The following is a 26,880-nucleotide window of genomic DNA, read 5'->3' as shown; positions in this document are numbered from 1 at the left end:
GTGTCGGGGTTTCCCGGCTCAGCACATTCTCCCCTACTCCCCCTGGCCGCCCCGATATTAATAGCCCTGCCGCAGCCCATCCAGCTGGCTCAGAGCCGTTCCCCATGCCCGGGTGTCTCCCTTCATCACCCCAGAAAACATGCAAAACAGCTCGGCGCCTCTGTGTTCCTGACTGTGAAATGGGGATAGGGCTCCGTGTCCCACCAGCGAGGTGCTGGAAGAGGCTCACGAGGAGCTCGAGGGCAGCCTCTAGGGCGGCCCGCGGTGACTATTATTATCGGCCTTTCTATTGTGGAGAGGAGGAAACAGACTCAGAGAGGTCCCGTGGATTTCCCAAGGTCACACAGCGCCCCAGTAGCGGAGCGGGAATGCAAACCCAGGATCTCCGCCGCGAGATCCACCCCGGCTTCCCCGAGTTCCGCAGTCTCCGGCTCCAGGACAACCCCTTGCCAGGTCTAACCCGAGCTCCTTCACCCCCATCCGGCCCCTCCCTCCTCCCCCATATTTAGTGCGAATTCGATCTGGGGCTGGGCTGGGCCCTACTTAACCGGGCCCGGGTGTCCGAGAGCGCGCCGAGCGGAGCGAAGCCAGGAGCCCGAGCGAGATGATGATGGTTATGCAGCCCGAGGGTCTGGGGGCCAGGGAGGGGCCCTTCGCGGGCAGCGGCGGGGGCGGCGAGTACATGGAACAGGAGGAGGACTGGGACCGCGACCTGCTGCTGGACCCGGCCTGGGAGAAGCAGCAGCGGAAAGTGAGTGCTCGCCCATTTCCTGACAGCAAAACCGAGGCCTGAGAGGCCGGGCGGTTTATCCTGGGCATCTCAGCAGGGCAGGGGCAGAGCTTGTCTTTAACCTAGAGTGCTAATCCCCAGCCCAGGCTCTGCCCATCAGCTGCCTGCTGTCCCCAGGGCTGGAGGAGAGGGCTGGGAGCCCTCAAGAGGGGTTTAAAATGACAAGAGAGTTTCTGGGGTCCCCACCCCACCAGGGTTCAGTCCCCTGGACCCACTGCCCCACTTCTGCTGGTGAAAACAGGCTGGGCAAAGCCCAGGAGATCCAAGTTAGGGGGTTCAGGAAGAAGAATCTTCCTCCCACCACTCTCTAGTTAAATATTCCCGGACCCCACCTTAAGGGCTTGCAGCCAGGCAACTAGTGGACTTGGGAGTGTGGGGGTGGTGAGAAGGGTCCTCTCAGACCCCACCCCACCTCGTTTCCAGGGTGGGGTCCATAGTCACTGTATCTCATTTAACAACTGAAGAAACTGAAGCCCCAAAAGGAGCACAGACAGGCCCCAAATCACAGACTGTCAGACATCAGGACCTCCGCAACCTAAGGATCTTTACCCCTTTCCCCACCCCCATTCTTTCCCAAGATACCCCAGGCGTGGGGCCCTGAGTCTGCTGAAAAGGCCATAGGTCGAGGAGGAGGGAAGACCTGGGTCCCCTTACGCAGTAACCTGACTCTCCAGCCAGATGGACACGTAGTGCTGAGGCAGCACCTCGGGGGTGCTGGAGACGGGCACAGGGGCAGCTGCTGCCCAGGCCCAGCCCATCAGGCACTCAGGGCCCCTCCCTCCCTGAGTTATTTTCACTCCCAGACTTTCCCAAGTAGAGGGGGCAGGACACCTGGGTTCCCAAAGAGAAAATGATCCGGGCCAGAGGGAGAAAACTTTGGGGAGTGGCAGGCCGGTAACCAGGAGGGCACCATAAGGCCATTGGACCCTGCTCAGTGTGTGCCAACACTGTATGACTCCAGGAAAGGGCAGGGTACTCAGGTACTCAGTGGAATTTGCAGTACCTGAGAATCCTAGAATTTAGAATCAGAGCACTTCCACTGGGTTAGATGACAGGAGATGACCCCAAGGGCCAAGAGGCTCCGCTGAGTCGGCTGGGGTGCCCTGGGTGACAGGCTTCCACTTAGGCTCCCCCTGCACCTGTCTCCAAGCACAGCTGCAGTCCCAGGTTCGGCAATTTCCCAGTGATGTCATCCCTGTCCTTGGCTCCAGCTGCCACCTATTCTGCAACATCTTCTATCCCTACCCCCACCCACCCGGGCCTCTCCCAGATCCAGGTCCGCATGCCCCTCATATGACACATGCCAGTCTGTAACTTGTCTTTGTCACCTAACAAATTATCAGGAACATCTGTTCATCCCAACTTGCAGTCACCACCTCATCCATTCATTCAACGGCTACACAGCATACAGGCTCTGAATATCAATCAGCATCTCTTGTAGTTGGACATTTGGCTCATTTCTTTCTAGTCCAGCGTTGTTTATTGCAAGGTGGTAATAAACATCCTCTTGCTCAGCTTTAGCCCTGACGCCTCCCTGTTCCTCTGTGCTCCCTTCCTCCCCAGTGACTCCTCCATCCAAGGGCTTCCTTCATACAGTCTTGGAGCAGCACACTGCCTTGGCCCACATGATGTCTTACTATGTGCCAGCACTGTTTTAAGTGCTGGGATTTGGCAGCAGACAAAATAAAGCCCCTGCCATGGGAGCTTACATTCCAACATTTCTGTCTCATCCATCCGATCCTGCCTTGTCCCCCTCACTGACACCCTTCCTCTCTTGCCCTGGTCCCAGTGGCTGCCTCCTCATTTCTCTCTTTTGCCGTGCCAAGCCATTCATCTCCACTCTGCAACCAGCATGGACAGTTCTGCCCACCTCCCTCCTGCCTGAGGCTTCCCTGATTCCCTGTTGCCCTCTGGATCAAATTTTAACTCCCCAGCTTAGCACCCAGGATCGCGCATGACCTGGCCCCTGCTGCCCCTCCGGCCCGCCTCTCACCACTTATACCCCAACAACCCCAGCTCCATTCCAGCAGTGCCCAGATCCTTGTAGTCCGACAAATGTAGCAACTGTTTCTCACAGCCAGCGAGCACTTGCCCGCATGATTGCCCCTGCCTGAAATGCCCTTGCCTGCCCTTCCCTTCCTGAATGATTCCTGCCCATCACAACTCTGATCAAATACTTGCCTTCCCCAAGAGGCCCCTGCCCTGATCCAACTTCCCTCCCATAAACTCCTTGGCAACCTCTTACAGCGCTTCTCAGACCAACGTGACTCTTGGATGGGCTATGAGCTTCCTTAGGGCAGGAAAGACTCTCATTAAGAGTCTTTGTGGTATGGGGATGCTCTGAATCCAAGAATCCTGCCAGGTTGGAAGAAGAAAGACCTAAGATATCATAGATTCTGATCCTTTAATTACACAAATGGGGAGACCAAGCCCCAAAGGGGGAAAGGGGCTGACCCTGGATCACAGAGCATGAGTGGCTCAGTTGGACTTGGAGCCCACCCTGACTCTACCAGGGAGTCTATGGAAAGGCAGAATTCGGGACCTGAAGGGCGGTAGGTTGGCAGAAACTTGTGTACCAAGTGTGATGTCACCCCTATCGTCAACAGACACACAGCCCTGTACCATCCCTCCTATCTCAGATGGAGGCTGAGGCTGAGGCTGAGGCTGACTCTTGGGGAAGGGGTGGGCAGTCATCCCCAGAAATGAGATCAGACCAGATGTGGTGGCTTATGCCTGTAATCCCAACACTTTGGGAAGCCAAGGCAGGAGGATCACTTGAGCCCAGGAGCTTGAGACAAACCTGAGCAACATAGTAAGACCCTGTCTCTCTCTAAAAAAACAAAATGAGATCAGGCTGGGCCTGAGTGCCAGCTGATGCTCCAATAGCCCACAGAGTCCTTGCACACTTAGGGTCTACTCAGAGGCCAATTTACAACAACCCTAGAAGGTAAGAACTGATAAAAATAGAAACACAGAGACAGTCCCTTAGGCAAAACTCTGAGGGCCAGATGTGCTTCAGTCCAGGAGTTTTCAGATTTCAGAAAGGCAATATCACCCTGCACTAGCTCCTGTAGTTCAAAACCTCAGAGGGCCCCACACTTTGAATGGGTTAACATTTTCTAAGGGTCTTCCCGTGTTTAAGACCCCCAAGGCTAGAGTGCTGGTGGCCGGGTGCCCCAAGTCTGAACTGGGACCTGCATGGGTCCCACACCCCATTTCTCCCCTCTCAGGAAAACTAAAGCTCAGAGAGGGAAAGGGACTGGCCCAGGATGCACAGCAAGTCAGTGGCTGAGCTGAGCTGTGATTTGAATCCAGAAATACAAGGCTCTGAGACCTACCCTGACTGAGGAGACAGGACTGTGCCCCACATCCCCGAGCCGATCGTAGGGTCTGAGTGCTGTCCTCTGCCCCCAGACCTTCACTGCCTGGTGCAACTCACACCTGCGCAAAGCGGGCACCCAGATTGAGAACATCGAGGACGATTTCCGCAATGGCCTCAAACTCATGCTGCTCCTGGAGGTCATTTCAGGTGAGGATGTCAAATCAGTGCACCTGAGCCCCAGGACCCAGGAACATCTGGACAGCAGGGGGAATAGGGTGGCAGAGTGTTGGACGGGACTTGGTGGAGAGGGGAGAGTTTGCGGACAATGACTTCTGCTGCCTCTCATGACCTTTGGCCCTTGGCCTTTCCTCTTATACCCAGGAGAGAGGCTGCCCAGGCCAGATAAAGGCAAGATGCGCTTCCACAAAATCGCCAACGTTAACAAGGCCCTGGACTTCATTGCCAGCAAGGGGGTTAAGCTGGTGTCCATTGGTGCTGAAGGTGAGGAGGTGGCAGGAAGGGTCCTGGGCAGGGCGCGGGGGCCTCTCTTGACGTCAGCAAATCACCTCTGTGGGCCTCAGTTTCCTCATCTCATCAATGGGAATAATCCCTGCCTCGCAAGAGAGCCTGTAAAGAGCCAATGTACCAACCAGGCACAGTGGCTTCCGCCTGTAATCTCGGCATTTTGGGAGGCTGAGGTGGGTGGACCACTTGAGGCTAAGAGTTTGAAACCAGCCTGGCCAACATGGCAAAACCCCATCCCTACTAAAAATACAAAAATCAACTGGTGGTGGCTCACACCTGTAATCCCAGCTACTTGGGAGACTGAGGCACAAGAATCGAATGAACCTGGGAGGCGGAGGTTGCAGTGAGCCGAGATCGCGCCACTGTACCCCAGCCTGGGTAACAGAGCAAGAGACTCCATCTGAAAAAAAAAAAAAAAAAAAAGAGCCAGCCAGGCGTGGTGGCTCACACCTGTAATCCCAGCACTTTGGGAGGCAAAGGGGTGGGGCTCACAAGGTCAGGAGATCGAGACCATCCTGGCCTACATGGTGAAACCCCGTCTCTACTCAAAATACAAAAATTAGCTGGGTGTGGCAGCACGTGACTGTAATCCCAGCTACTCAGGAGGCTAAGGCAGGAGAATCGCTTGAACCCGGTAGGCAGAGGTTGCAGTGAGTTGAGATCCTGCCACTGCACTCCAGCCTGGCAACAGAGCTAGACTCCGTCTAAAAAAAAAAAAAAAAAAAAAAAAAAAAAAAAAAAATGCCAAACTGCCAGCGCAGCCCCTGAACCCTAGTAAGAGTTCAGTGAAATAATTTCTAAATAACAAGCAAGGCATGGTAGCACGTGCCTGTAGTCTCAGTTACTTGGGAGACTGAGGCGGGAGGATTGTTTGAGCCCAGAAGTTGGAGATCAGCCTAGGCAACGTAGCAGAACTCCATCTTGGCCAGGCACAGTGGTTCACGCCTGTAATCTCAGCACTTTGGGAGGCCAAGGCAAGTGGATCACCCTGAGGTCAGGAGTTCGAGACCATCCTGGCCACCATGGTGAAAGCCTGTCTGTACTAAAAACACAAAAATTTGCTGGGCATGGGCCAGGCGCGGTGGCTCACGCCTGTAATCCCAGCACTTTGGGAGGCCAAGGCGGGCGGATCACGAGGTCAGGAGTTTGAGACCATCCAGGATAACATAGTGAAACCCTCTCTCCTCTAAAAATACAAAAAATTAACTGGCCATGGTGGCAGGCGCCTGTAATCCTAGCTACTCGGGAGACTGAGGCAGGAGAATGGCGTGAACCTGGGAGGCAGAGCTTGCAGTGAGCTGAGATCACGCCACTGCACTCCAGCCTGGGCGACAGAGCAAGACTCCGTCTCAAAAAAAAAAAAATTGCTGGGCATGGTGGGGCACACCTGTAATCCCAGCTATTCGGGAGGCTGAGGCAGGAGAATCCCTTGAACCTGGGAGGTGGAGGTTGCAGTTAGCCAAGATTGTGCCACTGCACTCCAGCCTGGGTGACAAGAGAGACTCTGTCACACACACACAGAGAAAACTCCATCTCAAAAAATTCCCCAAACCAACCAACTAAACAAAAAAATAGATGTGGGCCGGGGGTGATGGCTTACACCTGTAACGCCAGTACTTTGGGAGGCCAATGCAAGCAGATCACAAGGTCAGGAGTTCGAGATCAGCCTGGCCAATACAGTGAAACCCATCTCTACTAAAAATACAAAAATTAGCTGAGCCTGGTGGCATGCACCTGTAGTCCCAGCTACTCAAGAGGCTGAGGCAGAAGAATTGCTTGAACCAGGGAGGCAGAGCTTGCAGTAAGCTGAGATCACACCACTGCACTCCAGCCTGGGTGACAGAGCAAGACTCTGTCACCCCCCAAAAAATAGATGCAGCTGGGTGCAGTGGTTCATGCCTGTAATCCCAGCATTTTGGGAGGCTGAGGTGGGCGGATCATTTGAGGTCAGGAGTTCGAGACCAGTCAAGCTGACATGGCAAAACCCCATCTCTACTAAAAATACAAAAAATTAAGCAGGTTTGGTGGTGCACACCTGTAGTCCCAGCTACTAGGGAGGCCAAGGAAGGAGAATCGCTTGAACCCAGGAGGCGGAGGTTGCAGTGAGCTGAGATTGCACCACTGCACTCCAGTTGAGGCAAGGAGGGAGACTCCATCTCAGAAAATAATAATAAAGAAAAGAAAAGAAAAAGAGATGCTTACTGAGTACCTGCAAGGTGCCCACCTACTAGGTACCAGCCCTGAAATGAGAGACAAGGGCTAGAGGACTGATCAGAGGGGAAGGTGAGCGGAGGCCAGATAGCACAGACCTTGAATGTCAGGCAAATCTGTCCCCTGACCCCTACCCTGCAGAGATCGTCGACGGGAACCTGAAGATGACCCTGGGCATGATCTGGACCATCATCCTTCGCTTCGCCATCCAGGACATCTCTGTGGAAGGTGAGCAATGGGAAAGGAGGTTGGGGCCAGGTGCAGTGGCTGGGGCCTGTAATCCCCACACTTTGGGAGGTCGAGGCAGGCAGACCACTTGAAGGATCGCCCAGGAGTTCAAGACCAGCCTGGACAACATGGTGAAACCCCATCTCTACAAAAAATACAAAAAAAAAAAAAAAAAAAAAAAAAAAAGCTGGCCATGGTGGCATGTGCCTATAGTCCCAGATACTAGGGAGGCTGAGGTAGGAGGACCGCTTGAGCCTGGGAGGTTGAGGCTGTGGTGAGCCATGATCGTGTCACTGCACTCCAGTTGGATGACATAGCAAGACCCTGTCTCCAGGAGAAAAAAAAAAAAAAAAAAGGTAGGGTGAGAGGGCTGACCTGGACCCCTTCGCAATGAATTCTCCCACCTCCTCCCCACCCAGAAACCTCGGCCAAGGAAGGCTTGCTTCTGTGGTGCCAGAGGAAGACAGCACCGTACCGCAACGTCAACGTGCAGAATTTCCACACCAGGTCTGTCAGCTGGTTACCAAATGTGTCTGGGCCTCTGTGGGGCACTGGGCACAGAGAGGAGCCCTCCCTGGTCAGTGAAGGGCACTGAGCTGGTCCCTGTCACAAGCCACAGGGGAGGAAAAGGTCACAGCACAGTTCTTGGAACAGTGTCTGAAAAGAGGGCTCAGTAACTGCTGAGTGGAATGGAATTGAATCCAGGAAGGTTCCAGTAACTCCTGGAGGAGGGAGTGTTTGAGATTTCCCTGGAAGGCCATTCCAGCCAGAGGGAAGCTGGAGGCCAAAAACATCTAGAAACTGGTTGGGCCTAAACATGGGTGTGTGACAGAATCATGATGAGCCAGCAGGAGACGGTCCAGATACGGTCAGGAAGGGCCTCAAACGCCAAGCTAAGGGGTTTGTGCTTTACTCCATTTTACAGATGAGACTATCCTTCTGGGGGGTGCTCCTGGGCCGAGGGGAGAATGGGGCCCCAGCTTGAACCCAGGCCTGACCCCCCTCTTCTCTCTGTTCAGCTGGAAGGATGGCCTGGCCCTCTGTGCCCTCATCCACCGACACCGCCCCGACCTCATCGACTACGCCAAACTGCGAAAGGTAGAGACCCCTACCACCCCCACCCACGGCCTCTGCCTGCAGCTGACCTTTCACCCTCCTCCCTCACACCCATCTAGGATGACCCCATCGGCAACCTGAACACTGCCTTCGAGGTGGCAGAGAAGTACCTGGACATCCCCAAGATGTTGGATGCAGAAGGTGCGAGTGAGCTAGCCCAGGGGAGGACCCCACATTCTCACCACTGGGCCTGGTGCACCCTCCACACCTTTGCATGGCCCTTTCCTCCTCCCAGGATGCTCCGACTGTCCCCACCCCACTCCCTGGTCACAGTCCCCCTTCTCCAGCAGTCCTCTATCTTGTCCCCTGCCCCATGCCCTGAAGAGGACCAGCCCTTCCCGCCTCTCCGCTATGTAATGGCCCTACCTTCTGCCTCGCATCCCAGTTACCTGGGTTACCTGGGATAACATTGGTCCCCCAAGAATGGCAGCTCCCCTGGGGCATGTCCTGCCTGTGGTCCCCATGCTTAGGCAAGGCAGCAGTCAACTGAAGCAGCAAACACTTTCTGAGCATCTACTTTGCATGATGCCTGGGCTGTGTGGGCACTGCTGGAGAACTTTTTCTTGCCCTGAGGAGCTGTGGACTTGGGGGAAAGACAGACAGACAGAGGGAGGTATAGGATAGTTCAAGGCACGAGGCAGCGTGGACCAGTCCCTCACGAGGCCTACGGTGGCTGGTCAATCACACTCACCCACCCTCTCCCTCACACTTTGCTCACCCCAAGGTGGGGAGGTGGGGAAGTTGCTGAGCCCTGGGGTAAGGAGAGAGGGCTTCAAGGAAGAGAAGACACTGGGTTTGGGTGACTGGCTGCTGGTGGCCATGACTAGATACTTCCAGCCCTCCCCCCCAGAGGGAGTTCTCTCCCTAGGGAGGGACCCCTGGCTTTGGCCAGTAGACACCGTGCTGTCCTGCCCTAGACATTGTGAACACCCCAAAGCCGGATGAGAAGGCCATCATGACCTATGTGTCCTGCTTCTACCATGCCTTTGCCGGGGCTGAGCAGGTAAGGTGGCCCAACTGCTACTGCCTGGGCTTGTGGACCCAAGGGCCCAACCTTGGCTGCAGCCCAACATTGGAGGCGCCAGACCACGCAGGTGGGAGTGCCACTGTCCCAGCTGCACACACTCAGTCCTCAGCAAGACCAGAGGACCCTGGTTTGGAAACTCCCTGCCTACCTAGGAGCCGTGCTCCCCCCATCCCTTTCCCTATTTTTTGTTTGTTTTTTGAGACAGGGTCTCACTCTGTCACCCAGGCTGGAGTGAAGTGGCATGATCACAGCTCGTTGCTGCCTTGACCTCAGCCTCCTGCCTCAGCCTCCCCAGTAGCTGGGACTACAGGCACATGCTACCACACCTGGCTAATTTTTGTATTTTTTGTAGAGATGGTGTTTCATTTTGTTGCCCAGGCTGGTCTCAAACTCCTGGACTCAAGTAACTTACCCACCTCAGCCTCCCAAAGTGTTGGGATTACAGGCATGGGCCACCACACCCAGCTGGGGGCTCTGTTTTTTAAGGGCTTTACAGAGGCAGCTTGCTTTAATGCCAACCCTCTACCAACTACCCCCATAGGCAGAGACAGCTGCCAACAGGATCTGCAAGGTGCTGGCGGTGAACCAGGAAAACGAGAAGCTGATGGAGGAGTATGAGAAGCTTGCCAGTGAGGTGAGGCTGGGCTCCCACTGTGCTCTGCCCATCCCGGCCCTACTGACTCTCCCAACCCTGCTAACCCCAAGCGTGGGCCTGCAGAGCCTCCCTCTGCTCAGAGTAGCCCTGGCTTCCTCCAAGCCTCCTCCTGTCCATCTCCACCCAGCACTTGCCCTTCTGCCAACCCAAGCTCCTGGTCAGTCATTGATTGACTCATCATTCATCCATTTACTCCTGCATTGATCCATTCACTCGTATTTAGGTAGTCACATGGCCCTTTGCTCTGTGCCAACCTATATTAGCCCCTGGACTCAGAAATCAGCCATCCGACTCCTTCTCTGACTCATGGGGACTACCCCATTCTGCCTTCATATTTGTCAAAGTCACCCCCACCTACCCTCTGGCCACAGCCTGGGTGTGGGTGGAGAGGGGTGGGTGAGCCGGGCAGGTCAGCTCAGAGGTCTCTGCTTTGCCCCTGCCTGGCCCTGTCAGCTGCTGGAGTGGATCCGCCGCACCATCCCATGGCTGGAGAACCGTGTGGGCGAGCCCAGCATGAGTGCCATGCAGCGCAAGCTAGAGGACTTTCGGGACTATCGGCGTCTGCACAAGCCGCCCCGCGTTCAAGAAAAGTGCCAGCTGGAGATCAACTTCAACACACTGCAGACCAAGTTGCGGCTCAGCCACCGGCCTGCCTTCATGCCCTCCGAGGGCAAGCTGGTCTCGGTGAGCTCTACACACATTCCCTGGGTGAACTTGGGGTCCGTATCCCCATCTGTACAATGGGCAAACAGTGATGGAGGGCACCCCTGCCTGCTCCACAGGACATCGCCAATGCCTGGCGGGGGCTGGAGCAGGTGGAAAAGGGCTATGAAGACTGGCTGCTCTCGGAGATCCGACGCCTGCAGCGACTCCAGCACCTGGCCGAGAAGTTCCGGCAGAAGGCCTCCCTGCACGAAGCCTGGACCCGGGGTAGGTACACCTACCTCACGGGGCTGGACTATCTCCTGGGGTGGAGATTGGTGTGCAGGGGTGGGAGGGGAGGTTCTTGGCAAAATGCTCGGGACAAGGGTAGGTGCTCTGCAGGGAAGCCGGAGACTGGATTTCTAATCCCACCCTGACTTGCTGTGGTGCAACCTGGGCCTCTCTTTGGGCCACTGCCCCTCTGTGGGCCAAAGTTTGTTTTGTTTTTTGAGACAGAGTCTTGCTGTATTCCCCAGGCTAGTAAAATCTCGGCTCACTACAATCTCTGCCTCCTGGGTCAAGTGATCCTCCTGCTTCAGCCTCCCAAGGAGCTGGGACCACAGGTGTGCACCACCACGCCAGGCTAACTTTTTGTATTTTTTGTATAGATGGGTTCTCACTTTGTTGCCCAGGCTGATCTCAAACTCCTGGGCTCAAGCGATCCACCCACCTCAGCCTCTCACAGTGCTGGGATTACAGGCATGAGCCACCGCACACACGGGTGTTTATCTATAAACTCAGCCTTCCCCCTCACCCCCCAGCCCTGCTCTGGTCTTCTGTGGGTCTGCTCTGATTAATTCATCAGTTAGCATTTTATTTTATATGTATCAGGTGTACAAAGGTGAGTCCATTCCTCACCCTAACATCACTTACATCATACTCAAAGTATCCTGACGCTAAAATATTGCACGAGTCAAATATATTACTCTGGATAGAAACATCCATTCGGTGTTCTGTCGAGGATTTTAGTGGTGAACAAAGGAGGCCGGTTCAGGGGCTCATGGGGGTTACAGAATCGTTGAGAGCTATTTTAAGGTCAAATTACGCCAAAACTGTACCAAAGGCCCCTTGGTCGTAGCTCGCTCAGGGGACGCTGATATAGTTTACGGATCACACCACCGAAAAGGAGTTTCATCTACGTTATTACACCGACGCCGCAGAGCAAACCCCTAGTAGGGGCTAGGCCGGTGTGATCGCCACCTTAGCAGATGAGGCTTCGTGGTCACAGAGCCCGGCCCGCACCCCTGCCCTTGCCGCCACTGGGTGACCGGAGCCGGCCTCTCTTCGAGCAGGGAAGGAGGAGATGCTGAGCCAGCGCGACTACGATTCGGCTTCGCTACAGGAGGTGCGGGCGTTGCTGCGGCGCCACGAGGCCTTTGAGAGCGACCTGGCGGCGCACCAGGACCGCGTGGAGCACATTGCCGCGCTGGCCCAGGAGCTCAAGTAGGCGGGGCCTCGCGGGGCCCGCTCCCAACACCCCTGGCCCCGCCCCCGGCAGCGAGCCCCGCCCTGATCCCCATTTCCCTCAAGACCCCAGGCTCTCCCGAGTTCTTCTGTAACCGCGCCCCCCCCGGAACCCCACCCCCATCCCCATCTCCGGACCCCGCTCTGCTGCCACCACTCTTCCCACTAGGGCTTGACCTGTCCCACTCGTGGCCTGCCCTCTAACCTGTCCGCTCTCTTCACCCGGCTTACTGCCCCAAACCCTCCCCATCAGCTTTGGGCTGGCCACCCCCTCCCATGAACCCACCCCTCCACCCAAGCACCTCCATGGACTGCAGCTAAGGACATGTGGGCTCCCACCTACACAGAGGGATGCGCGGGGACCGCCCCCTCTTGGAAAGCACCCAGCTTTACCCACCACCTGCCCTGGCTCCCGCACACCTTCACCCCCACCCGGGGCGCGGGTGAAGTGCAGTTAGGATATCTGGGCTGGGGCTGGCCCCACACTCACCCTACTTCTCGCTCCCAGTGAGCTGGACTACCATGAGGCAGCCTCAGTGAACAGCCGCTGCCAGGCCATCTGCGATCAGTGGGACAACCTGGGCACCCTGACCCAGAAGAGGCGGGATGCACTAGAGGTGGGGCTGGGGGCCGGGCAGCTGGGCATGGGTAGGTGGGTGAAGCCAGGTCTGCTGGGCATGCTGCTGACCCACTATGCCCCCCACCCCTAGCGGATGGAGAAGCTCCTGGAGACCATCGACCAGCTTCAACTGGAGTTCGCCCGGCGGGCCGCACCCTTCAACAACTGGCTGGACGGTGCCGTGGAGGACCTGCAGGACGTGTGGCTGGTACACTCTGTGGAGGAGACCCAGGTGGGTGCCAGGGTTGCAGGGGATGGATGGGATGACAGGGAAGCTGGCCCCAAATTCTGCCAGCCACAACTTTAGGCTCCTAGGGCAAAGGGATGGGAGGAAAACCCCAGTTCCCGAGTGCTGGGCTGGAAGACAGGAGGCCGGGGTTCTTGCGTCAGGACTTCTCAGGACCGCTGGGTGGCCCAGGGCACACTGCTGCCCTTTCTGTTGCCTATGGTAAGTGGGGGACACCAGTTGACGCTTCCTGCCTGTCACCTCCAGAGCCTGCTGACAGCGCATGATCAGTTCAAGGCAACGTTGCCCGAGGCTGACCGAGAGCGAGGCGCCATCATGGGCATCCAGGGTGAGATCCAGAAGATCTGCCAGACGTATGGGCTGCGGCCCTGCTCCACCAATCCCTACATCACCCTGAGCCCGCAGGACATCAACACCAAGTGGGATATGGTCAGTGCCACCTGCAGCCTTCCTCCCACCCACTCCTGCATACTCTGACCACCCTGAAACCTCAGGTAGCCCAAGATATGGAGAATAAAGTCCATCTTCAGATCTGGGGTCTGCCAGACTCCACGTGGGACTGCATAAATCACCTTGTCTGTCTTGGGCTCATCTGTATATGATGAGCCGTAACAGCAGCATTCTCCTGTCAGGATTGATGTGAAGTAGAATTAAGCCTTGTGTGTGGACATCTTTTATAAATCCACCCATATTAGTTATAAATGATGCCATCAGCCCCATTTTGCAGATGACAAAACTGAAGCCCACAAGGGTTAGTGACTTGCCCAGGAGCTTTCTTGCATATCCCAGACAAGTTGGCTCAAAGCAACAGGGGCTGAGGTTTGAGGGGCTGGAGCCCATTTCCCCTAAAGCCATTTCCCAGCCCCCAGAGCTGGCTCTGGCATAACCGCCCTCCTCTCAGGTCCGAAAGCTGGTGCCTAGCCGTGATCAGACACTGCAGGAGGAGCTGGCACGGCAGCAGGTAAATGAGAGGCTCCGGCGACAGTTTGCGGCCCAGGCCAATGCCATTGGACCCTGGATCCAGGCGAAGGTGGAGGTAAGGGCTGGGATAGTGGGTCCAACCTGGGGAGGTGCGGCTAGGGCTGGGCCACAGGGAGCTGGGAGCCCTCATGCTGCCTGGGAACCCCTGCAGGAAGTGGGGCGGCTGGCAGCAGGGCTAGCCGGCTCTCTGGAGGAGCAGATGGCTGGGCTACGGCAGCAGGAGCAGAACATTATCAACTACAAGACTAACATTGACCGGCTAGAGGGTGACCACCAGCTGCTGCAGGAGAGCCTGGTGTTCGACAATAAGCACACCGTCTACAGCATGGAGGTGGGATCACAAACTCTCAGGAGAGAAGGGAGGCAGCGCTGGCTGAGGAGGCCCAGGGAGACCACAGCTGGACAGAGCATGCATGTCCCAGCGGGGTCCCCAGTTCAGCCTGGCCAGGTCCCTTAAGACCCAGCGATGCCGGGCGCGGTGGCTCACGCCTATAATCCCAGCACTTTGGGAGGCCGAGGCGGGCGGATCACAAGGTCAGGAGATCGAGACCACGGTGAAACCCCGTTTCTACTAAAAATACAAAAAATTAGCAGGGCACGGTGGCGGGCGCCTGTAGTCCCAGCTACTCAGGAGGCTGAGGCAGGAGAATGGCGTGAACCCGGGAGGCAGAGCTTGCAGTGAGCCAAGATTGCGCCACTGCACTCCAGCCTGGGCGACAGAGCGAGACTCTGTCTCAAAAAAAAAAAAAAAAAAAAGACCCAGCGATGGAAAGTGACCCTTCCAGAGTCACAAAGCAGTCCAAACCCAGGCCAGGATTGGCCATAGCTGGTTATCAAAAGATAGGAAGGACTGCTGGGGGGTTACTCAGTGGAGCTTCCAGATGGGGATGGAGGCCCAGTGAGGGGGAGGACTTGCCCAGGGTCAGTGGACTGGATGTGGAGCTAGAGCCAGTGGCCAGGCACTGGCCGCCCACTGACGGTGGCCTGTCCCCGACTGCCAGCACATCCGCGTGGGCTGGGAGCAGCTGCTCACCTCTATCGCCCGCACCATCAATGAAGTGGAGAACCAGGTACTGACCCGAGATGCCAAGGGGCTGAGCCAGGAGCAGCTCAACGAGTTCCGAGCATCCTTCAACCACTTTGACCGGGTCAGCAGGGGCCTGGCCCTGTGGGGTAAGACACTTGGGGGCTGGTGGAGGCTGGAGACCAAGCCTGATATCCACACACCCCCTACAGAAGAGGAATGGGATGATGGAGCCTGATGACTTCCGAGCTTGCCTCATCTCCATGGGCTATGACCTGGTGAGTGCCCCCCAGCCCCTTCCCAGGAGTCCCAAAGTACCCCCTCCTCTGTGCTGATCACCTACTGTGCGCCTCCCATCTTCACATACACCATCCCCTGCATCTTCATCACATCCACACAGGGGCTAGCAAGGCTCAGGGAGGTAAACTCACTTGGACCCAGTTCTGTGTGGACCCAAAGTCTGAGCTTGCAACATTTTTACCTGTAGGGAAACAGCACTACAGAAACAGGTATGGCCCTGGAAAAAAAATCAGGACCAGGGAGCAAATCTGCTTCCTGCTATAGGTAGGATGCAGATTTCAGCCTACCATAAAGGACGTCCTATAGCCAGGACTAAGGTCTCTGGAGGAAGGGAACACCCTTGTTACTGGGGCTCTGCTAGCCAAGGCTGGACAGTACCCAGGAGGGGACATCCAGACCCCTCCTGGCTTTAGTGCTCATGGGCATAGTGCCTGGCCCCTATCTCTGCAGGGGGAAGTGGAGTTTGCTCGCATCATGACCATGGTGGACCCCAACGCAGCTGGGGTGGTGACCTTCCAGGCCTTCATAGACTTCATGACCCGAGAGACAGCCGAGACTGACACGGCTGAGCAAGTTGTGGCCTCCTTCAAGATCCTGGCAGGAGACAAGGTGAGTCCCAGGTGGTGGAGGGGCTGGGGGGCTGGGGCAGGGCATAGGACCTGTGGGTCCTCAACGCCTCTTCTCCCCAGAACTACATCACCCCCGAGGAGCTGCGACGCGAGCTCCCCGCCGAGCAGGCCGAGTACTGCATCCGCCGTATGGTGCCCTACAAGGGATCCGGGGCCCCAGCTGGAGCCCTGGACTACGTGGCCTTCTCCAGTGCCCTCTATGGGGAGAGCGACCTCTGACCCCAACCACTGAGGTTCTCTATGCAAGATGGAGAGAGGGTGCACCCTGTGGCTGATCCCATCCGTCCCTCAGAGCAAGGGCCTGAGAGAACAGTCAGCCAAGTGCTTCTGAATAAAGATCCCTCTGTGGGTCTCTCCCCATCTCCTTTTGGTTCCTGAAGCAGAAGCTGGGCCCTCAGGCTCCTGGGCAGGACCAGCTATCCCACCTTGACCCACCAAAAGTCCTGCCCTCCCTCCTCACCCCCGGGGACTGAGCATTCATACCACACTGGGGACCAGGACACATCTTTATTGCTGTTAGAAAAGGTTGGTTACAAGTTTCCTGGACGTGGAGAGGGACACGATCCCTAAATCCAAGGGAACCAGAAAATGTATAGTATCAAACAGAGGAAAGCGGAGGCAGGACAGAGCTGGGCTTAAGATCAGAACATTTTCTTCCTGCTCATTACCCGAGCCCAGAGTTCTTGCCCCAGCTTCAACTGCCAAGATACCACCCTTCACCCCAAGATCCTCCTAAGCTACCACAATTCAACAAAGGTGCAGGTGCAGAACTTCAGGGTGGGAGTGGGGTGCAGGGAAGCAGGGGCTGTGCCCCAGCCCAGTGCCCTCTGCTCACCCTGAGGTACCCAGTGCCTGTCCCTCTGCCAGCTGTACCTCCCGGGGAGGGGCCTGGACACGTCAGGCTGCAGCAGCGGCCACTCTGATCAGCACCAGGTCCTGAGCTGGGGGCCCCTCCTCAGTCCACCACCGCCGAGCTGGCCATGGTGTTCACACCACAGGCCCCAGACCCGCGATGCAAGTAGTAGTAACCCTGGGGGAGAGGGGGAGCTGGTGAGGGCACCAGGGTAGGATGGCAGCTGGGGGGCCAGAGGCCAAGCCGGCAAGACTCACCTTCTCACCCCAGTCAGTGCCCCAGCTGTTCTTGATGGCCCAGAAGGGAATGTCAGAGCCTGGGGTGCAGTGCAGAGCACAAGGATCAGGGCCCTTAATTCTCCAGGCAGAGCCTTAATCACTTTGCACCTTCAAATACTTGCACTGGGCCTACTGTATGACGAGGACTAGGAAAAGAACAGAAAGCAAGGGGCCCACCTACCAGCCTCAGGGAGAAGCCCTGGGGCAGGGAGGAAGCACCCACCCACCCGTCTCTTGCAGGTCATCAATATTTACCCTCCTGGCCGGGCGCGGTGGCTCAAGCCTGTAATCCCAGCACTTTGGGAGGCTGAGACGGGTGGATCACGAGGTCAGGAGATCGAGACCATCTTGGCTAACCCGGTGAAACCCCGTCTCTACTAAAAAATACAAAAAACTAGCCGGGCGAGGTGGCGGGCGCCTGTAGTCCCAGCTACTTGGGAGGCTGAGGCAGGAGAATGACGTAAACCTGGGAGGCGGAGCTTACAGTGAGCTGAGATCGCGCCACTGCACTCCAGCCTGGGCGACAGAGCGAGACTCCGTCTCAAAAAAAAAAAAAAAAAAAAAAAAAAAAAAAAAATTTACCCTCCTACAGCTCAGCTTCCCTTCCACAGACAGGACAGATGATGCCCGCATGGCCATGGCCCAGGCAGCGGGTAAGGACAGGGTTCCTAGGCATTCCCCCTATTTCCCCTCTAGAGGACTTGAGATGCCTGTGGCCTGGCTGGATGCAGGATAGGCAGCGGAACTCACGGTTGCCATAGCCCACAAGCAACACCGCATGGTCGATGAGCCAAGGGCTGCAGAGGGGCCGGAGAGGGCGGGAGATCCCATGGCGGTAAAACTGGAGGTGGAGAAGGAGTAGGGGATCAACTCCAAGATGAGGTCGGGGAGGTCAACAAGAGATGGGACAGGGGCAGTGGGGCTAGGGCCTCACCTGCATGCCAAAGGCATTGATGGCCACGGAGATTGGGCCTTTCTTGGCCAGCCAGGCCGCCAGCTCTGAGATGGGAAAGGGTGGCATCAGTGGGTACCCAGGCCCTGGCCCCACCTTGCCTCACCTCACCCCGCCCCTCACTCACTCTGCTCATTCTGGCTCAGCTCCACGGAGTCATTGATGTAGACCTTGGCCTTCTCTGCTGAGAAGTTGCAGGCCTGCATGTGGCCCCGGTAGCTGTAGTCATCCTCTGTCTCCAGCCCTCCTGGGGAACGGTGCGGGTGAGTACAGAAGGGCGGGCTCCCATTTGCCATTCACAGCCAGAAGTGGACTAAGCCCCCTACATGAGGTTTCACATTCCTCGTCCACCCCAGGCCACAGGCCATCCCCCGAGGAATGTCTTCATTCTAGAAATGACACATCTGAGGCTGGGAGAGATGGGGAGGAGGGACCAGCACCCAGCAAGAAAAGTGGCAGAGACAGAACTCAGCTCCAACTTCTGACTCCTCACCAAGGGCTCGTCCCAGCAGTCTTTCACCCAGGCTGGAGTACAGTGGCACAAACATGCCTCACTGTAGCCTCAACCTCCTGGGCTCAAGCAATCCTCCTGCCTCAGCCTCCCAAGTAGCTGAGACTATAGATGCAAGCCACCATGCCTGGCTAATGTCTTTAATTTTTTGTAGAGATGGGGTCATGCTATGTTGCCCAACCTGGTCCTGAACTTCTGGTCTTAAGTGATCTTCCCACGTTGGCCTCCCAAAGTGTTGGAATTACATGCATGAGCCACCACACCTGGCTGGGTCAGCATTAAGACTTCAACTTAGCTCTGTGTGACTCTCACGCTCACATCTCCCCCCATCATAAAGTATCTTCTTGCAGAGGGAGAAGTGGCTCCAGTTGCCCCTCCTGACCCCGTTAATGCATACCCAAATTCTTTATGGCCGAGTAGGCGTTGGAGGGCAAGCCGCCCATGCAGGCCTTGTCCATCTTGTCACAGTCCAAGAGCTCTAGGAGACAGAAGGCTGGTCCCAAGAAGCCCTCCTGAGGGGCTAGGCTGGGGACAGAGGGGTAGAGCGAGATGCTCACCCTGTTCAGAGAGGGAGAGTAGGGTCCCCTGGTTCAGAAACCACTGGCCCTCCACGTTGCCTGTGACTGAGAAGGCCCAGCAGGAGCCACACATGCCCTACAAGAGATGGGTGGAGTCAGAGCTGGATCCCTTCACCAGCCCCAGTGCAGTGCCCAGGTCCCACCCTCACTTCTAGGGGTCCAACCTGGTCCTTGACTTTTGTGACAGCCCCCTTACTCCTCCAGTCCCATTCAGGTGGGGCGAGGTCACCCACAGACTTGGCTTGCTTCATCTTGTTGCCAGGCTCTTCTCTCAGGAGGGGATTCAGGTAGATGGTACGGAACTCCTCCTCTGCAAGCAAAGGTGGGCAGGGCATGGGGAGAAAAGTGTTCTAAGCCAGACCTGGCCAGAGGCCTTGCAAGCAAGGTCCTATCTCTTCCTGGCTCCATGAGGACTCTGGCCACTATCCCTACCTGTGAGATCACTGAACTTGGTGACTCCATACTGAGCTGTGCCACGGTCCAAGGCCTGGATCTTCTGTGCTCGCACCATGTTATTGACAAAGACGGACAGGCGCCACCGGGCTTCTGAGGACCAAAGAGCAGAAGAGGAGGGGCTTGACCCCAGGCAGATAAAAGGAGGGGCAACTGGGGCTAGCTGGCAGGGGTTTCCCCGCAGAGTAGGTAGGGGTGGGGGCCAGACATGCAAGTGATGGAGTGGGAGGTCTGATCAACTTTTGGGGCCAAACTGAAGTGATGACTTCCCAGGTGCAAAAGCAGTAAATGGGGTCTTAAGGACACTACCCACAAGAGGTGGTGGGGAAAGGCCATGTTGTCAAGGACTCTCCAGCACAAAAAATCCGGCCTCTGCCCCATCCCACCCTGCCCAGAGTGATGGAGACGCATGGCTTTCTTTTTTTTTTTTGAGACCGAGTTTTCACTCGTCACCCCTGCTGGAGTGTAATGGCGCAATCTTGGCTCACTGCAACCTCCGCCTCCTGGGTTTAAGCGATTTTCCTGCCTCAGCCTCCCGAGTAGCTGGTATACAGGCATGCGCCACCACGCCCGGCTAATTTTTGTACTTTTTTTTTTGGTAGAGATGGGGTTTCACCATGTTGGCCAGGCTGGTCTTGAACTCCAGACCTCAGGTGATTTGCCCGCCTCAGCCTCCCAAAGTACTGCAATTACAGACATGAGCCACCGCACCCGGCCAAAACCCATGGCTTCTGAGCAGGAAGATAAGGTGGGAGAAGGGACCAGGTACTCAGGGTAGCTGCCCAGTCTAGCAAGGCTTAGGGAGAACTCAGGAATTACGGGGTCCTTGAACAGCTGCACTGCCTCTTGTCTTTCTCCTCCCCCACACCAAGGTGCCAAGTTGGGGGGAAAGTCCTGTTCTGATAGAAACAGGTATAGCCAAGGCTGGGTCCTCACCTTCCTTTGACTCATATGTCCGGTTATACGTAATGACAAAGTTCTTGAAGATTGAAGCCATCTTCACAGGCAAGTCCTGGATAGGTAGACCAGTCTTTAGGCTAACCAGGGAAACCCACTCCAGAGGGAAGGGAGGAGAAGGGCGATGAGGCAGTGGCTGGCTCCCCAAGCTACGGGATCCTCACCTGGGGCAGGGGATCCTCATTCAACAGGGAAAGGACTGAGCTGAAAGTCTCATTTCTGCTGTCTGGATGGGGTTGGGACAGAGAAGAAATCATGGCTGAGCCCTGAGTGAAGGCTGACTTGGGCTCCCCAGCAGCCTTGGGCTCTCCCAGCACCTGGAACCTTGGTGTCCACCGGGCCACAGTCCTTCCGCAGCAGCACGTGTTTTCCAAGTTCATCCAGAACTTCGAAGCTGCAGAGCTGGAGGGAGAGGAAGAAGCTGCTCTGGGGGCCTGGATCTGGATCTGGGGAGCAAGATCTGGGCAAGATGGAGCTGGAGGCTCTTCAGATGAGGGCCACCCCTAAGGCAATCACCCCATCACAGTGGACAGCTGCACGGGGACATCCTCCCCTTCAGAGCATCCTGGTTTCTGGCCCTCGGGGCCTGGGAAGTGGCTCGAGGTGGGGCATCAGCTGCATCAGATTCCTGCGTCTTGACCTAGGAATCGTCATAATCTAACTGCTGCCTTACTCAGCCAGGGGGCGGGGAATCCCAAGAGCCTCATCACTCACCAGGGTTTTCTTGGACGCGGGGAGCCGGCACACCGTGGGGTCGTTGCAGGGTGGCTCCTCCAGGGTCGCCTCCAGGGAGTACAGCGAACCCTGGCCCGCCTGTAGAGAGGGGCAGGTGAGGCGGGCACGGTCGGCCCTTCATGGCGCCCACGGCCCCGCCCGTGCGGTGCTGCCTGTTCCCCACCACCAGAGATCGGTTCGTCCAGCGGGCAGGCCCCATCCCAGGGTTAGGTCAAAGTTCCTATCCCTTGGACCCGGGCCCGGCGCCCCCGCCCCCGGCGCGTTCTCACCCGGCGGCCGCGGCCGCGCACAAGGCCCAGCACGGCCCGCGTCCCCGCAGCCCGGCCGCGATTGAACATGTCCAGCGCGAAGCGGGTGGGCGCCAGCAGCTCCGGGGACGGCGGTCCCCAGGCCTGAAAGCTGGCGGCTTGGGGCTGGGCGGGGGCGGCCACTGCGCCCGGGAGCAGCCCCAGCAACGACAGCAGCTGCAGCCAGGGCGCCATGGCGAGGGCAAAGCCGGCTGCCCGGACGCGCGGACCCAACAGACGCGCCACCGACCGACCGGGTACAGAGCCAGCTACAAGCCGGGCCTGAGTCCTCCCTCCCGCGGGGCGACCGCGCGCCGACCAATGGGCGCTGGCTTGGGGCGCCTGCGCGCTCTCTTGTTTACAGGAGGCACGTGGGGCGCGCGGGGCAGGGAGAGCAGAAGGCTGCTGGCCTGAGGCTAAAGCTAGTCAGTAACCTCTATCACTTGCGTGTTATAGGTCACGCTTGTTACATGACATGCCAGCTCCTTTTATTCGGAGTAGCAATCTCTGAAGTAGGTGCTATCCCCATCGTACAGTGGAGGAACCGAGGCTTGGAGAGATTAAATGGCGTGGCCGGGCTCTGTGACTCACGCCTGTAAATCCCAGCACTTTAAGAGGCCAAGGGGGTGGATCACCTGAGGTCAGGAGTTGGGGACCAGCCTGGCACACGTGGTGAAACCCCGTCTCTACTAAAAACACAAAAATTAGCTGGGCGTGGTGGTGGGCACCTGTAGTCCCCAGCTACTCGGAAGGCTGAGGCAGGAGAATGGCGTGAAGCCGGAAGGCGGAGCTTACAGTGAGCCTAGATGGTGCCACTGCTCTCCAACCTGGCCAACAGAGCGAGACACCGTCTCAAAAACAAACAAACAAACAGAAAAGATGGAGACCCACCAGCCTGACCAACATACTAAACCCCATCTCTATTAAAAATACAAAAATTAGCTGAGTGTGGTGGCAGGCGCTTGTAATCCCAGCTACTCAGGAGGCTGAGGCGGGAGAATCACTTGAACCCAGGAGGCGGAGGTTGCAGTGAGCCAAGTTCGCACCACTGCACTCCAGCCTGAGCGACAGAGCAAGACTCCGTCTCATAAATAAATAAATAAATAAGATGGAGACACAGCTGGGCGTGGTGGTCCACGCCCATAATCCCAGCACTTTGGGAGGCTGAGGTAGGTGAATCACTTGAGGTCAGGAGTTCGAGATCAGCCTGGCCAACAGGGTGAAACCCTGTCTCTACTAAAAATACAAAATTAGCCGGGCACGGTGGCTCACGCCTGTAATTCCAGCACTTTGGGAGGCGGAGGCGGGCAGATCACGAGGTCAGGAGATGGAAACCATCCTGGCTAACACGGTGAAACCCCGTCTCTACTACAAAATACAAAAAATTAGCCGGGCATGGTGGCAGGCACCTGTAGTCCCAGCTACTCGGGAGACTGAGGCAGAATGGCGTGAACCCGAGAGGCGGAGCTTGCAGTGAGCGGAGATCACCCTACTGTACTCCAGCCTGGGCGGCAGAGCAAGACTCCGTCTCAAAAAAAAAAAAGAAATGGAGACCCACCAGCCTGACCAACATACTGAAACCCCATCTCTATTCAAAATATAAACATTTTCTGGGTGTGGGCCCAGAGCGGTAGCTCACACCTGTAATCCCTGCACTTTGGGAGGCTGGGGCAGGTGGATCACGAAGTCAGGAGATCGAGACCATCCTGGCTAACACGGTGAAACCCTGTCTCTACTAAAAATACAAAAAATTAGCCGGGCGTGGTGGCGGGTGCCTGTAGTCCCAGCTACTCTGGAGGCTGAGGCAGGAGAATGGCATGAACCCGGGAGGCGGAGCTTGCAGTGAGATCGCGCCACTGCACTCAACCTTGGGCGACAGAGCGAGACTCTGTCTCAAAAAAAAAAAAAAAAAAAAAAATTGCTGGGTGTGGTGGCGGTTGCTTGGAATCCCAGCTACTCAGGAGGCTGAGACAGGAGAATTGCTTGAACCCAAGAGGGGAAAGTTGCAGTGAGCCGAGATCACACCATTGCACTCAAGCCTGGGCAACAAGAGCGAAACTTCATCTCAAAAACAAAACAAAACAAAACAAAAAGCTGAGATGCAGACACTAAAGCACACACAGGTATGGGTTGGTGGTTGCTGGGAATCAGAACAGAGATAATGATGACTCAGGAGAAAGAGAGCAGGCTTGAAGGAGCAAAGAGCTGGAGGAGGTGAGTGGTGGTGTATTAGTTAACTACTCCTGTGTAAAACACTACCACAAGCCTGCGCAGTGACTCGCGCCCGTAATCCCAGTACTTTGGGAGACCAAGGTGGGAGTATCGCTTGAGCCCAGGAGTTTGAGACCAGCCTGGGCAACATGGCAAAACCCCCTCTGTACAAAAAATACAAAAAGTGATGGCATGCACCTGTAGTCTGAGCTACTCAGGGGGCTGAGGCAGGAGGATCACTAGAGCCTGTGAGGTCGAGGCTACCGTGAGCCATGATTGCACCGCTGAGCTCTAGCCTGAGAGATAGGGTGAGATCCTGTTAAAAAAAAAAAAAAACCAACAACAACAAAAACTATTACCTATTACCCGCAAAATTAGTGGCTTAAAACAATGCATGGCCGGGCACCATGGCTCATGCCTGTAATCCCAGCACTTTGGGAGGCCGAGGTAGGTGGATTGCTTGAGCTCATGAGTTCAAGACCAGCCTGGGCAACAGTGAAACCCCATCTCTACAAAAAATGCAAAAATTAGCCAGGTGTGGTGGTATGTGCCTGTGGCCCCAGCTACTCAGGAGGCTGAGGTAGGAGGATGGCTCAAGCCCAGGAGGCAGAGCTTGCAGTGAGCTGAGATTGAGATCGAACCACTGTACTCCAGCCTGGCGGATAGAGCCAGACCTTGCCTAAAAAAAAAAAAAAAAAAAATTTCTTACATCTGTCTCAGTGGGTCACGAGTCGGCTTACTTGGGTCCTCTGCAGGGCAGCACTCAGAGCTGGCCAGGCCTGCAGTCTCCTCTGAGGTTCAGGTGGGGAAAGAGTACGTGTAGCATTCAGCCCCTGTGGCTATCAGACTGTGGTCCTCAGTCACTTGCAAGCAAGGCTGCCCTCAGTTCCTTGACACGTGAGCCCCCCCAGCAAGGACACTTGCTTGCTGAAAGCCAGAAAGGGAGAGAGAGGCTACCACAATCTTTTCTCTCTTTTTTTTTTTTTTTTTCGAGATGGAGTCTTGCTCTGTCTCCCAGGCTGGAGTAAAATGGTGTGATCTCCACTAACTGCAGCCTCCGCCTCCCGGGTTCAAGCAATTCTCCTGCCTCAGCCTCCCAAGTAGCTGGGAGTATAGGCACATTCCACCACGCCTGGCTAATTTTTTGTATTTTTAGTAGAGATGAGGTTTCACCATGCTGGCCAGGCTGGTCTCAAACTCCTGACCTCGTGATCCGCCCACATCAATCTCCCAAAGTGCTGGGATTACAGGCATGAGCCACCGCGCCTGGCCCCACAATCTTATATAACATAATCACATCCACGTAATCACATAGATCCACCACCTCTGTTCTATCCTGTTGGCTAGATGCAAGTCACAGTCCCACCCACACTTAAGGAGAGGGAATTACACCAGGGTGTGAATATTAGGCGGTGGGAATCACAGCGGCTGTCTTAGCGCCTGTCTACCACAGGCATTCCCCAGAAGAGTACCTAGTACACACAAATATTAACAGCAGCAATAATAATGGCTAATGTTTTATGTGCACTCACTACCTGTGAGGCACTCAGAGTCCTCAGCATGTGTGTTATCAGCTCATGTAACCCCACACAGCCCTGTGAGATAGTTGTGAAGCATGTGAGGAAACAAAAGCAAAAGGAGATTCAGTAATTTGTCCAGAAATTGGTGAATGCTGGAAGCAGAGTTTGAATCCAGTTCTTTTTTTTTTTTTTTTTTTTTTGAGACAGGCTCTCACTCTGTTGCCCTGGCTGGAGTCCAATGGCACCATCTCAGCTCACTGTAGTCTCCACCTCCCAGGTTTAAGTGATTCTCCTGCCTCAGCCTCCCGAGTAGCCGGTATTACAGGCATGTGCCACCATACTCAGCTAATTTTTGTATTTTTAGTAGAGATGGAGTTTCACAATATTGGCTAGGCTGTTCTCGAATTCCTGGCCTCAAGTGATCCTCCCGTCTTTGCCTTCCAAAGTGCTGGGATTACAGGCATGAGCCAGCGCACCTGGCTAACTTAGATGAATATCCAGTTATAAGACCTATAAAGACTCGCTTCTCAAACTGGCCTCTACAGACCCCTGAGTGCATGGAAGCGTGCCATTGAAAGCCAGAGGACAGGCCGGGCGCGGTGGCTCAAGCCTGTAATCCCAGCACTTTGGGAGGCCGAGACGGGCGGATCACGAGGTCGGGAGATCGAGACCATCCTGGCTAACACGGTGAAACCCCGTCTCTACTAAAAAAATACAAAAAACTAGCCGGGCGAGGTGGTGGGCGCCTGTAGTCCCAGCTACTCGGGAGGCTGAGGCAGGAGAATGGCGTGAACCCAGGAGGCGGAGCTTGCAGTGAGCTGAGATCCGGCCACTGCACTCCAGCCTGGGCGACAGAGCGAGACTCCGTCTCAAAAAAAAAAAAAAAAAAAAAAAAATACAAAAAAAGTAGCCGGGCGACGTGGCTGGCGCCTGTAGTCCCAGCTACTCGGGAGGCTGAGGCAGGAGAATGGCCTGAACCCGGGAGGCGGAGCTTGCAGTGAGCTGAGATCCGGCCACTGCACTCCAGCCTGGGCGACAGAGCAAGACTCCGTCTAAAAAAAAAAAAAAAAAAAAAAGAAAGCCAGAGGACAGACGGCACTGTTTCTCCAAGTACACCCAATGGACTGAATAAATCAGTCACCCAGTCACCAGGGAGTAGTTGACAATGCATAGTCTGCACATCTGCTTCAGTAGGCCTAGATCAGGAGCTTAGAATATGCTGGGGAAGCTTAGGAACACCTGTTTGAAAAGTCTGCAGCAGGCTGTAGTGGTGGCTCATACCTGCAATGCCAGCACTTTGGGAGGCCGAGGTGAGTGGATCACTTGAGGTCAGGAGTTCAAGATCAGCCTGGCCAACATTGCAAAACCCCGTCTCTACTAAAAATACAAAAATTAGCTGGTGTGGTGGTAGACACCTGTAATCCCAGCTACTTGGGAGGCTGAGGCAGGAGAATCGCTTGCACCTTGGAGGTGGAGGTTGCAGTGAGCCAAATCTGTACCATTGCACTCCAGCCTGGGCAACAACAGTGAAACTCTATCTCAAAAAAAAAAAAAAAAAAAACAGCCCGGGCGCGGTGGCTCACGCCTGTAATCCCAGCACTTTGGGAGGCTGAAGCAGGAGGATCACAAGGTCAGGAGATCGAGACCACCCTGGCTAACAAGGTGAAACCCCGTCTCTACTAAAAATACAAAAATTAGCCGGGCG

At 55.8% G+C, this 26,880-nt stretch overlaps 3 protein-coding genes across 16 annotated transcripts in view; 1 reads left to right on the top strand and 2 right to left on the bottom strand.

Annotated features, from left to right (window-relative positions):
- MRPL11 (mitochondrial ribosomal protein L11) overlaps positions 1-26,880 on the bottom strand; it is a 248,991-nt gene that overhangs the window by 120,681 nt on the left and 101,430 nt on the right. The window lies entirely within an intron of this gene.
- On the top strand, positions 39-16,200 carry ACTN3 (actinin alpha 3). 14 transcript variants are annotated; one of them, XM_077962104.1, is made up of 22 exons: positions 39-751; positions 4,205-4,319; positions 4,494-4,613; positions 6,990-7,076; positions 7,496-7,583; positions 8,096-8,174; positions 8,252-8,333; positions 9,110-9,195; positions 9,761-9,853; positions 10,328-10,558; positions 10,657-10,808; positions 11,185-11,188; positions 11,850-12,019; positions 12,549-12,657; positions 12,751-12,891; positions 13,153-13,335; positions 13,808-13,942; positions 14,039-14,218; positions 14,889-15,035; positions 15,124-15,189; positions 15,662-15,820; positions 15,901-16,200. In XM_077962104.1, the coding sequence occupies exons 1-22, from the start codon at positions 605-607 to the stop codon at positions 16,057-16,059; spliced, it is 2,733 nt and encodes a 910-aa protein (XP_077818230.1). In that variant the 5' UTR covers positions 39-604; the 3' UTR covers positions 16,060-16,200. The 14 variants fall into 14 exon arrangements, 13 of the variants coding, with proteins under 13 accessions (XP_077818230.1, XP_077818228.1, XP_001109839.1 ...); XM_077962102.1 differs by having other exon boundaries at positions 15,124-15,225; XR_013403529.1 differs by lacking the exon at positions 11,185-11,188 and having other exon boundaries at positions 10,657-10,804; positions 11,869-12,019; positions 15,124-15,203.
- Positions 16,333-21,654, bottom strand: CTSF (cathepsin F). Its single transcript, XM_015113633.3, is given in 14 exon segments — positions 16,333-16,870; positions 16,951-17,009; positions 17,722-17,812; positions 17,906-17,970; positions 18,051-18,170; positions 18,832-18,912; positions 18,992-19,088; positions 19,177-19,322; positions 19,445-19,558; positions 20,402-20,477; positions 20,587-20,736; positions 20,738-20,824; positions 21,137-21,235; positions 21,427-21,654. Coding segments are annotated over 14 exon segments (1,473 nt in total). The 5' UTR covers positions 21,640-21,654; the 3' UTR covers positions 16,333-16,795.

Source organism: Macaca mulatta, chromosome 14 (assembly GCF_049350105.2).
Source record: "Macaca mulatta isolate MMU2019108-1 chromosome 14, T2T-MMU8v2.0, whole genome shotgun sequence".
Lineage (NCBI taxonomy): Eukaryota > Metazoa > Chordata > Mammalia > Primates > Cercopithecidae > Macaca > Macaca mulatta.
Note: the sequence above shows the minus strand (reverse complement) of the source record. Positions and strands in the feature narration are given on the sequence as shown.